The sequence below is a fragment of the Myotis davidii genome, unplaced genomic scaffold (genome assembly GCF_000327345.1).
Source record: "Myotis davidii unplaced genomic scaffold, ASM32734v1 scaffold993, whole genome shotgun sequence".
In the NCBI taxonomy this organism is placed as follows: Eukaryota; Metazoa; Chordata; class Mammalia; order Chiroptera; family Vespertilionidae; genus Myotis; species Myotis davidii.
This window is the reverse complement of record NW_006285483.1, coordinates 1,199,140-1,211,057: the sequence shown is the minus strand read 5'-3', so window position 1 is coordinate 1,211,057 and position 11,918 is coordinate 1,199,140. Positions and strand designations below refer to the sequence as shown.

Sequence of the window (11,918 nt, the reverse complement as noted above, 5' to 3'; positions counted from 1 at the left end):
GGCAGGGCAAAGGCGGCCCCAGGGCCGCTTGTGCCCTGCCCCCCAGTTCTTAGATCCCCCCTGGGTTTCTGATCACTGTCAATGGCAGGGGGCTTCTTCCTGCTTTCCCTTCGCCTCCCTGTATTGTGCCTACATATGCAAATTAACTGCCATCTTGTTGGCAGTTAACTGCCATCTGAGTTGGCAGTTAATTTGCATATAGCCCTGATTAGCCAATGAAAAGGGTATTGGTCGTACGCCAATTACCATTTTTGTCTTTTATTAGATTAGATTATAATAAAAGCCTAATATGCTAATTAGACTGGATGGCTGAACAACCTTCTGGATGTCCTTCTTGACGACCTTCCAGATGAAGCTGGGGCTGCGAGGGCTGAGCCCCTTGTGCGACTTTCATGCATCAGGCCTCTAGTATAAGATATGCATGTAATAGTTGTTTCTTCCCATCCCCTATTTTTTTAGAATATATTTTTATTGATTTCAGAGAGGAAGGAAGAGGGAGAGAGATAGAAACACCAATGATGAAAGAGAGTCATCGATTGGCTGCCTCCTGCATGCCCCCTAATGGAGATGGAGCCTGAAACCTGGGCATGAGCCCCTGACTAGAATAGAACCTGGGACCTTTCCGTCCATAGGCTGACACTCCATCCATGGAGACAAACCAGCTAGGGCCTCACCCCCTATTTTTTAAAAACACAAATTATAGCTTTTCATTTTTTCACTTGATTTTTTCATTATTGTTAAAAATATTTCATATTAGTACATAAAAGGCTTCATCTTTATTTTTAATGACTGCATAGTACCCCATTATTATATGGCTTTTTCATAATTTGTATATTAGTCCCTTACTAATGGTCTTTTAGGTTTTTTTCCAGTCTTGATATTCCAGGAAATGCTATAATCAATAACCTTTGAGATGCCCTTACACACTTTTAGAACTTTCTGGAAGTAAATGTATCTCACATTGTTGTTCTTTCAGGGGTCAAGTCCTTCCTGCTCATACACTTCTGAACACTGTAGATGTTGAACTTATCTATGAGGGAATCAAGTATGTACTTAAGGTATGTTGAAACCCACTGAAGCGTACACTTATTTTTTGTCTCTCTTTGTTAGCTTATTTCCTGTAGGTCCAGAGATAGGGGGGAAAGTTTAGTTTACTGCAAAGCTGAGTGTTATGAAATTAGTCATTATTTGTGTCAAAGGCCAGAAGCAACATTTAAAAAAAAATAATTTATTGATTTTTTCACAGAGATGGTGAGGGATAGAGAGTCAGAAACATCGATGAGAGAGAAACTTCGATCAGCTGCCTCCCGCACACCCCTTACCAGGGATGTGCCCACAACCAAGGTACATGCCCTTGACCGGAATCGAACCCGGGACCCTTCAGTCCGCAGGCTGATGCTCCATCCACTGAACCAAACCGGCTAGGGCCAGAAGCAACATTTTTGAAAATGTTTTAGTTGTTCCTCAGCTTCACATATGTATCGAAGAGATAAAGGAGACAGAGAACAGCCAGACCAGGGAAGCATCTAAGGTCACCCTGTTTGCTTGGAGCAAGGCTGAGCCATGCCCACAGACACTGATGCTAAGAGCACCAGTGCTAGGAATGTTCTTCCTCTTTGATAGATTTTTTAAATCTATATTTTTTAGATACTGAGTTTTATCTGGGACTCCACCTGGAAGGGATATTGACTTGTCCTTTCTGGTTCTCATTCCCTAGGTGACTCGACAGTCCCCTAACTCATATGTGGTGATCATGAACGGCTCATGTGTAGAAGTAGACGTGCATCGGCTGAGTGATGGGGGACTGCTCTTGTCCTATGATGGCAGCAGTTACACCACGTACATGAAGGAAGAAGTGGATAGGTGAGTGGCTGTTTGAGATCTATATGTTGGTCATCTACCTTTTCTCTCAGATAGTCACTAGCTCTTGGGATTTTTCAAGATCTTTCTTGGTATTCTGCTTTAATAAAAAAAAATAGTACATGCACTTAACAAAAAATTTTAAGAGTACAAAAATGTGTTTACAATGAAAAACATTGTCTCTACCACTTCAATGTGAGTAGATATGAAAAATAAGTTCTCTTTATAAGGAGCTACTGTTAACAGTTTCTTATGTATTGAAGTTTTACATGCATCTACAAGTTACATGTATGTACTATTTTTTTTCTTTTAAATGCATTCATAAATAAAAATAATTTTTAGATACTGTTTTGCACCTTATTTTTTTCCTTAACATATATTGTAAACCAGCGGTTGCCAACCTTTTGGACTTCATGAACCACCGGTGATCCACGGACCACCGGTTGGCAACCACTGTTGTAGACTGTTCAACACCAAACAATGTTGTTGTGAGAGTTAAATGAATTAACATATGTAAAGTCCTAAGAACTTTGGGGCATAATAAGGGTTTAAGAAATGTTAAGCTGTTACATCTTTATCATCTTTGTGGGTTTTTTTTTTAAATAGAGATGCCTGCTCTTTTTTTTTTTTAAATATATTTTATTGATTTTTACAGAGAGGAAGGGAGAGGGATAGGGAGAAACATCAATTAGCTGCCTCCTGCACGCCCCCTACTGGGGATGTGTCTGCAACCAAGGTACATGCCCTTGACCAGAATTGAACCTGGGACCCCTCAGTCCTCAGGCCTGACGCTCCATCCACTGAGCCATACCAGTCAGAGCATCTTTTTAATGGTTGTATAGTATTCTATTATATGGATGTATCATAATTGATTTAATCTAACCCTTATTGAAGGAAATTTTGCTTATTTGGCATTATAAACAAAGATGAAGTGAGTATCCTGTGTGCATGTGTTTGTACAGAATAAAGTTATTAGTTTGTATTTTTTTTAAGAATGACATTATTCTGCCATTCCCTATGGTAGAATTATTCCTTAGGTGCTTTATTGGCTTACATACCCTACTTATCTCCTAGATATCGCATCACGATTGGCAATAAAACCTGTGTGTTTGAGAAAGAGAATGACCCTTCAGTGATGCGCTCACCTTCTGCTGGGAAGTTAATCCAGTACATTGTGGAGGATGGAGGCCATGTGTTTTCTGGCCAGTGCTATGCTGAGATTGAGGTTGGAGGGGTGACAGGGTTTTTGTTTCATGGGAGGGAAGGTAGGAATGGGGTTGTCTGGGATAGACTAGGATTGAAGAGTAACTGAAAGTAAATAGAAAATAGACAGGAAAGAGCATCAGTTAGTTTAATTGGGGCTAGGAATCTTAAGATTTTAACAATAAATGCAAAGCTCACAGGTTGTTTTTTTTTTGACAGATGAGGAATTGCTAGCTCTAAAAATAGATAATAGGCTGCAACAGCACTTATTGAGTGTTAGGTTTTATGCTATGTGCTGATTATACAGGAAAAATACGATAGGTAGAGGGGGGCCACTAAACACAAGTAATGAAATGTGAATCTGATAGAGCCAAGCACAGAGTGCTGAGGGCCACCTAACTCAAGTTACTGTGGGGCTGGGTGGATGTAGGTGGCTAGTAAGGGAAGACTTCTGAGAGAAGGGACTTTGATTTTAGTTTTGAGAGATAGATAATAATGGATCAGGTGAAGAAGGGCAGGGAAGAATGTTGAAAGGGGAAGGAACAGCCATGTACAAAGGCACTGAAGCAAGAGGGTATGGTATATTTAGGGAACTGCAAGTACATATTGGTATTGCTAAGAATGGACTAAGTTTTAATGGGAATGACAAGCAAAGATGCTAAATAAGTAAACAATTTGAGATCATGGAGGACCTTATAAAACATACTAAGAAGCTTAGACTATCATGGAAGGATTTTACATAGAAAAGTGATAGCGCAAGATTTGGGTTCTAGAATGATTGCTCTTAGTGTCCTTGTTGGAGGTGCATAGCAGGTAGGGAAATCTTGTGGGAGGTTTTTGAAGTACTCTAGGCCAGAAATGATGAGGGTCTAAACCAAACAGCCAGCATGAGAAAAAGATTTCTGAGAGAGGTTTGGACGATGTATTTGGCTGGGCTTCATAATTGTAGATAAGGGAGAAAAAAGAATAAAGAATGACTCTTAGATTTTAGGTTGGCTATCTCAGGTATGCAGAGTGAGCATTTAGATCTGAGAGTATGAGGAGACTAAATTGTTCATCACTTCTAAGTACAAAACAAGTGAAAATAGAAATTATGAAAAAATGGATTTAAACAGTTAAAAATAGGAAATTCCAGTAGCTGTTATTAATCCTTAAAGCTAGGTCCTGAGAGATTTTCTAATTGCCTTCCTTGGTAATGTCTTGGAGATTTTGATAGATTTCCGTTTTTCTGGATTGAGTAAGATACAGTTCAACTTAGATGATGAGGGGAAAAGTGACCTCCTTAAATCATTCATCTGTGTAAAGAGAGATAAAATTCTAATTTTATTTATTTTTCATTATAGGTGATGAAGATGGTAATGACCTTAACAGCTATAGAGTCTGGCTGTATTCATTATGTCAAGCGGCCTGGAGCAGCTCTTGACCCTGGCTGTGTAATAGCCAAAATGCAGTTGGATAACCCCAGCAAGGTCCAGCAGGCAAGTAGGAAGGGACTTAATATTGCTTCCTAGCCCGGCTGGTGTGGCTCAGAGGTTGAGCGGCGACCTATGAATCAGGAGGTCAAGGTTTAATTCCTTGTCAGGGCATATGCCTGGGTTGTGGGCTCGATCCCCAGCAGAGGGCATGCAGGAGGCAGCTGATCAATGTTGATGCATTGAGGTTTCTATCTCTCCTTCTGCCTTCCTCTCTCTCTAAAATCAATAAAAAGATATTTAAAAAATACTGCTTTCTAAGAGCTAATTACATGACGGGTAATTTGGAGGGGCAAATGATTCTATGCTTGGTTTGCCAGTTTTTCTTAAGTTTTTCCCCCTGATCGTATGCCTTATTTTTGTGTTTATAGTATTATGAATTTAGTTTGCAGGAGTTATTATGATAATAAGATTCTATGATTTTTTTTTTTATGATGCTTCCTCCATTGACTTCTTTCCTTATAGCTGCAAATGGTGAAGGGATGTCTTGATTTTTGAATGATGATTCTAAGTTGCAGTGGTATGTTTTCACCCTGCGTAGAAGGTAGGGGATGACTTGATTTCTCATTGGGTTGACAGGCTGAGCTTCACACCGGCAGTCTGCCACAGATCCAGAGCACAGCACTCAGAGGCGAGAAGCTCCATCGAGTGTTCCACTATGTCCTGGACAATCTGGTCAACGTGATGAATGGATACTGCCTTCCAGATCCTTTCTTTAGCAGCAGGGTATGAATCACTTCTCTTTGGGAAGGGATATACAAATAAGGTAAGGTACCTGTTCTCCAAGATAGTTTAAAAGTTGCAAAAGAATGTTTTTTTTAGATGGACCTCTTTCCCCTTTAGTTTAGGGAGTTGAAGTCTTTAAATCCTTGCTTCTTATCCATTTTATTGACTTCACATATAATTGGGCAGTGTTAGATGCTTTTATTGCAATTTTGAAGTAAGTACTATATGATAGTGAATTCAGATATATCTCAATTTTATTGTGTTAATTTGTCTGGATCCTATTTTATTATTTCCTTCTTCTTAGGTAAAAGACTGGGTAGAGCGGTTGATGAAGACCCTCAGAGATCCCTCCTTACCTCTCCTAGAATTGCAAGATATCATGACCAGTGTCTCTGGCCGCATCCCCCCCAACGTGGAGAAGTCTATCAAGAAGGAAATGGCTCAGTATGCTAGCAACATCACATCAGTCCTCTGTCAGTTTCCCAGCCAGCAGGTATTTATAGAGCAACAGTATCATTTTCTAATGGCCACCATTTCTTTACTCTCTGGATGTTGTGCTGTTAAAGTTTTAAGCATTATGCCCTTCAAAAAACTGCCACACAATACAAGCCCAGTAATTAAAGTACTGTATGTGACATGTAAAGTATCTGTGTTATGAGGGACATATACCCAAATCAGAGATATCTTTATGAATTTAAAGTGAAGGATATTCACAGTTTTATTATCAAAGACTTCTTTAACACCTCAGCAGCGTGTGTATCCTTAAAGCCAATTTGCATGTAGGGAGTAAAGCTAGGCAAGCGGGGAGTAAAGATTTGACCTTGACCTTTGATATATCTTGATTGTCATGGCCTCTGGTAGATTTTGTGATGTACTCATTAACTCATTTGGGAAAGGGTGAAAAGAAATAAAAGTTGTTTGCTTATTTAACATAAGCCCCTAATCTATGCCCAGTAACTTTCAGCTGCTCCCTACATGTAAAAGATAGAAATTATCATGTTATAATTAAGATTCTTAGTAGTGATATTATACAGGTTAATGCTTTGGGTCTCTTCATTGAGTTGGGTGTCATTTTTTTCTCTTTCTTACACGTTAGATTGCCAACATCCTAGATAGCCATGCAGCTACTCTGAACCGGAAATCTGAACGGGAAGTCTTCTTCATGAACACTCAGAGCATTGTCCAACTGGTACAGAGGTAATTACATGTAACTCCACATTCCCGCACCTATCCATCCTCATACCTTCCTTCCTTCTAAGTAGTCACAAAGAGATTTACTTCAGGTTTGGCTTAGATAAATTAGAAAGCACTTATATCTTAGAAAATATCTTAGAATTGTGAGCTAATTGTTATACCCAATATTTGTGATAACTTTTTCCTATTCTACTTCCTTCTGTCAGTTATTAAGGCACAGAGATGTCATTTTATTTTTTCTTGCAATTTTGATAAAACCCCTAATTTTTCTTCTGGCACAAGGTCTAACACATCTCCTACTGGGGATGTGCCTGCAACCCAGGCACATGCCCTTGACCGGAATCGAGCCCGGACCCTTCAGTCCGCAGGCCAACGCTCTATCCACTGAGCCAAACCGGTTCCGGCTCTTCTTATCTTATAGAACCAACTATTGGACTAAAGGAAGATACTCGTAGATTTTTCACATATCTCTTAGCCATTTCACGGGTGTGGTAATCATTTCTACTTAGCAGTGAGAACTGAACCCCAGCGTAGGCAGGGATGTCAAGTAGTTTTTTTTTTTGTTTTTTTTTTAATTCATCATTTCTCTCTTTTTTTTAAATATATATAAAAATCTTGTCTGTAGCCAGATTTCTTTTAGGCTTGAGATTTGAATTAATCCGGTTAGCTGATTTTAGGCTGGACCCTGTCCTGTCCTATATTCAGAGGGAAAGCATGTTCAGTGGAAACTCTACAAAGTAAATCTGGGCTCTGGGTTTATTATTTAATAGTCTGTTATTAATAGTGTTAGCCCATCAGGTTTTTCAGTGGAGACTTGTTCTATATGCCCAGGTACCGAAGTGGCATCCGAGGCCACATGAAGGCTGTGGTGATGGATCTGCTGCGGCAGTATCTGCGAGTAGAGACACAGTTCCAGAACGGTAAGCCTCTTCCTGAAGACTCTATATCTGAGAAAGTTTCCCTGTAGGAATGTGCAGCAGCCCAGCCAGTTCATCCTGTTGCTAACACTTGTCATTAATAACGCTTCCTCCTTTCACCACTCCCTTAAAAATTAAGCCTCTCTAAACCACCACTGCCAAAGAAAGAACAACAAAACACAGCTTGATGCGATTGTGAATCCATGTGCTTCTAGGAAAGGACTGAGATAATTTTTCTAGTAGAGATTAGCATTCCTTGTTGATGTCTTCTTGACCTTGTATAGAATTGGTTGAATCATGACCAGGCTGAAATTGAGAAACCCTATCTGAAGAGCTTGCCTCTCAGCAGCTAATCCATGGATTGAACCACAGGCATCTGAAAAAGGTTCAGATTTTCCACTCCTTTTCCGTGTGCCATTTAGGTGGAATTTATCCCTGGCTTTCTCTGAAGAGCTTCACTAAATGATGTATAAAGTCTCTAAATGTGAAACACCCTGGCTAACATTGTAAAGCTACATACTGCTGATACTGCTTCCTGCCACAAGATGGCAGTGAAATACCATATACTTTGAAATATTACATAACATTTTATTTTTTTGCTCCCTTTGTAGTCTTTAAAGCAAGGGTGGGGAACCTTTTTTCTGCCAAAGGCCATTTGGATATTTATAACAGTATTCACTTAATATAATTAACTTAATATAAATTTATGTTGCTATGAAAAAAGCACCTAGATTTATTGAATTTCTAGTTTTGCCTGTGGTTGCCTTGGCGGGCCAGACCAAATGATTTCATGGCCCTTATACAGCCTGCAGGCTGAACATTCCCCACCCCTGCTTTACAGGATGGCTCAGTCACTCATAACCAGTAAAAATCCTCAAGTAAATATTAACACACTGGATCTAGTAATGTATAAAATAATACTTCACAACCAGGTAAGTTTTATACCACTAATGTAAGCTCGATTAATATTAAAAAATATTAATATTAACTTTAAAAGAGAAAGAAACATAATGATCATCTCCAAATATGGGGGAGAAAGCATTTGACAAAATTTAATATCCATTCATGAAAACTTTTGGCAAATGAAGAATGAAATGGAACTTTATTAGTCATTTAAAGATTCCCCAACAAAAATCTATAGGATACATAATGGTGAAATATTGAAAGCATTATTTTTTAGATTATGAACAATACAAGGACACCTGCTATCGTTACTCCTATTCAGCATCATACTGAATGTCCTAGCTAGTGCAGTAAGATAAGAAAAAGAATGAAAGGTATGAGGTCCGGAAAGGAGTAAGGAAATAAGTCTGCCACTGTTAGATATAGTATGATATCTACCTGGAAAGCCTCAAAGAATCCACATATTATTATAATTATTTAAAGTTTAAAAGGTTGCTACATACAAAAGGCAATATACAAAATTCAAATGTATTTCTTTATAGTAGAACAGTTGTTTAGAAAAGCAATATACCATTTAAAATAACAACCCAGAATAAATACTAAGGAATAAATCCAAGGAAATAAATGTACAAGCATCTTTTGGAGAAAATCATAACTAGTTAATAATAAAGAAAATCTAAATAAATAATTATAATCTTAGATTGGAATATACACTTGCAAAATATTTTCTCTGAATTCATTTGTAGATTTATTAACATTGTAATACAAATTCTAGTAGGGTATTTGAAATGATAATATTGTAGGGACAGATTAGTAGACCAATGAAACATAACAGCTCAGAAATAGATCCACACGTATATGTAATACTTTCAACATTAAATATTTAATTTTAAAAAATGGTTTGTCAATACTTAATAGAGTTGAACTTTTGTATACTCTTCAGCTAGCAGTTTCACTCTTAGGTAATATACTATAGATAGTCTAACACGTGTTTATTGGGAGACATATACAGGACTGTTTGTGGCAGCATTGTTCATGATAGTAAGAAAGACAGGAAACACTTTAAATATACACAAGTAGAATAAATAATTGAAATCTAGTACAGTGTATTTCTACAATGGATTACTGTACAGTGAGGATGAATGAACAAAGGTACACATGTGAACAAAAGGGAATCTCAAATTTTTTTTTGGAAAGAAACCAGTTACTGAGGGATCCATACACAATGATTGCATTGTTACCAATTTGAAAAGCAGGGAAAATGAAACTATGTGTACATCTGTGATAAATGTAAAGAAAAGTTAAAGAGTGATTAACATGAAATTCACCTTAGTAACTGTTTCAGAGGAGGAATACATAGGACCCTTCAAAGGTACTAAAAATGTTCTATTTAAGATAGATGTTTATTCCTCTGTGTGTGTATTTCACAATAAAAAAGTTTTAAAAAAGAGAACACTTGATATCATTGCTTGCTTTCTGCTTAGTGTCTCTGCTGCCTTTTCCCTGGGTAAATATTCTTTTTACTTCTCCTGGTCCTGGTAATTCCTGTTACCAAGATATATTTCTGTTATCATTTCAGAGCTAAGTCTTTGTTGGGAGAAATATGAATTTATAGAGGACATCCAATTTTTAAACAGCTTCCATTTTGTTCTAAATGGGTCTTTTATGAAATTGTCAGCTCTTTTAAATATTGTAGTCCACTGTTTTTCAAGTATATTTAGTTTCATGTTGAAAAAAATCTTACATCCATCTTTGATATTTAAAATAGATGAAAGCAGAGTTGCCCTGGTCTAGTGTCCTTAGTATTCTGGAATCAATCCATGGCAATGCAGTTTGAATACCACTGTTTTGTTTTATAACTTAACATGGAATCTGAACTGAGGCCATAATCATTTAGTATTTTCATGATTTCGTAAATTCTCACCCTTGAGATTACTCAAACTCTAATTCTCCTATACTTGGAAATTTAATTCTGAGGTAAGCTGTTTCCCAAAGAAGTGACTATTACTTATATCCCATGGTGGATATCACTACAGTATATCTGAAGCTTATGCTTCTGTTGCAAAACAGCTTTCCTGGCTAGAACTAACCTGTCCCTGGTGGCCTTGTGAAAGGCCAGTGAAAATATACATAATTGCTCTCCCTGCAGACCTTTTGACTCAATGCAAGGTTCTCCTTGATCTATGCCTTCGTTTGGATTAGGAATTCCTAGGCATTTGTTAGTAGTTTCATGGACTTACAAGGGAAAATGTTGACTCCAGAGGTTGCAGCCATCCTTCTTGTGGTTGTTGAGAAGTGTGCATTATTTTATTTTTAGCTAAAACTGTTCCTTCCAGTTAGGATGAAACACTTTTAGTGAGTCAGACATGGAACCGGAATAATAACTTGGAGTAGGCTTTAAAGATCATCGGGTTTAATGGTATTGACATTTCTTTTTAAGCAGCAGAACCCTCTCTTGTAAGGAAATCATCCCAGGAAGCTATGAGAGAGTTTCAAGTAAGGGTGGGGAGTTGGAGTTATCTGCAACCCCTTAGTCTCTTCTGTACACCCTCCTCCACCTCTCAATTCTTTTTAATGAAAATCAGGCTCAGAGAGGTAGAGTGATTTTTCCAGGAGCACAGAAGATATTGGGATCCGAATGAGGCTTTTGAGCTCAGGTCTTTTTTTTTTCTCTTTAAATATATTTCTTTATTGATTCAGAGAGGAAGGGAGAAGGAGAGAGAGATAGAAACATCAATGATGAGAGAATCATTGACCAGCTGCCTCCTGCACACCCCCTACTGGGGATCGAGCCCACAACCCAAGCATGTGCCCTTGGCCGGAATCGAGCCTGGGACCCATAGGTCCGCAGGCTGACGCTCTATCCATTGAGCCAAGCCGGATAGGGCTGAGCTCAGGTCTTATACTGGATTGCCTAACTCCTAGTCCACTGTTCCTTTGACTAAACCAAACTGCCAATTCTGTCCAAACTCCTCCAAGAAAGTTCTCAAGATATTTCTTCTCACAGCTTATCAGATGAAGTAGAGACATTAAAAAACAAATAGCATGTAACTGTGAACATTCATACATGGGTGAGAACCAATTCTTTTTGCTGCTTGCAGGTCACTATGACAAATGTGTCTTCGCTCTTCGAGAGGAGAATAAGAGTGACATGAACACTGTACTGAACTATATCTTTTCTCATGCTCAAGTCACCAAGAAGAATCTTCTGGTCACAATGCTTATTGTAAGTATAATTTTTCAGAATCTATAAGGATGGTTTATAATATGAAAAAAAGTATTTTTCCTTCTGGTGGCTGTGGTCAGAGGAAAAGCTCCTGTCTTTTATAATTGTAAGATGAGTAGGGCTCGGGTTGTGGATTAACAATTTCTCACATCTGTCTTTGTCCTTGACCTGAAGGAACCTGCTCCATTCAGGAAAGAATTGTTCTGGCTGTTATGCATATACTCATGTGCAGGGACTCAGATCTCTTGATTCTACTTAGAGATGCTCTGTGCTTCTTCATTCCTGATGTCACTCATGACAGTAGCTTTGAAATTTAGTCTTATCCAGCCAGTGTACTTTTTCATTATAACTTTGGTTCGTTCCATGAATATCAGCAATGGTTCTCATGTCCAAAACGTAAAAGCAAAAAATAACTGT

At 38.2% G+C, this 11,918-nt stretch overlaps 1 protein-coding gene across 1 annotated transcript in view; it reads left to right on the top strand.

Moving 5' to 3' along the window:
- ACACA (acetyl-CoA carboxylase alpha) overlaps positions 1 to 11,918 on the top strand; it is a 229,022-nt gene that overhangs the window by 76,789 nt on the left and 140,315 nt on the right. Inside the window, exons 17-25 of the mRNA XM_015559072.1 lie at positions 977 to 1,058; positions 1,718 to 1,863; positions 2,935 to 3,085; positions 4,407 to 4,541; positions 5,115 to 5,261; positions 5,566 to 5,754; positions 6,358 to 6,458; positions 7,287 to 7,375; positions 11,377 to 11,501. Coding sequence (XP_015414558.1) covers positions 977 to 1,058; positions 1,718 to 1,863; positions 2,935 to 3,085; positions 4,407 to 4,541; positions 5,115 to 5,261; positions 5,566 to 5,754; positions 6,358 to 6,458; positions 7,287 to 7,375; positions 11,377 to 11,501 — 1,165 coding nt within the window. The remainder of the gene's footprint in view (positions 1 to 976; positions 1,059 to 1,717; positions 1,864 to 2,934; positions 3,086 to 4,406; positions 4,542 to 5,114; positions 5,262 to 5,565; positions 5,755 to 6,357; positions 6,459 to 7,286; positions 7,376 to 11,376; positions 11,502 to 11,918) is intronic.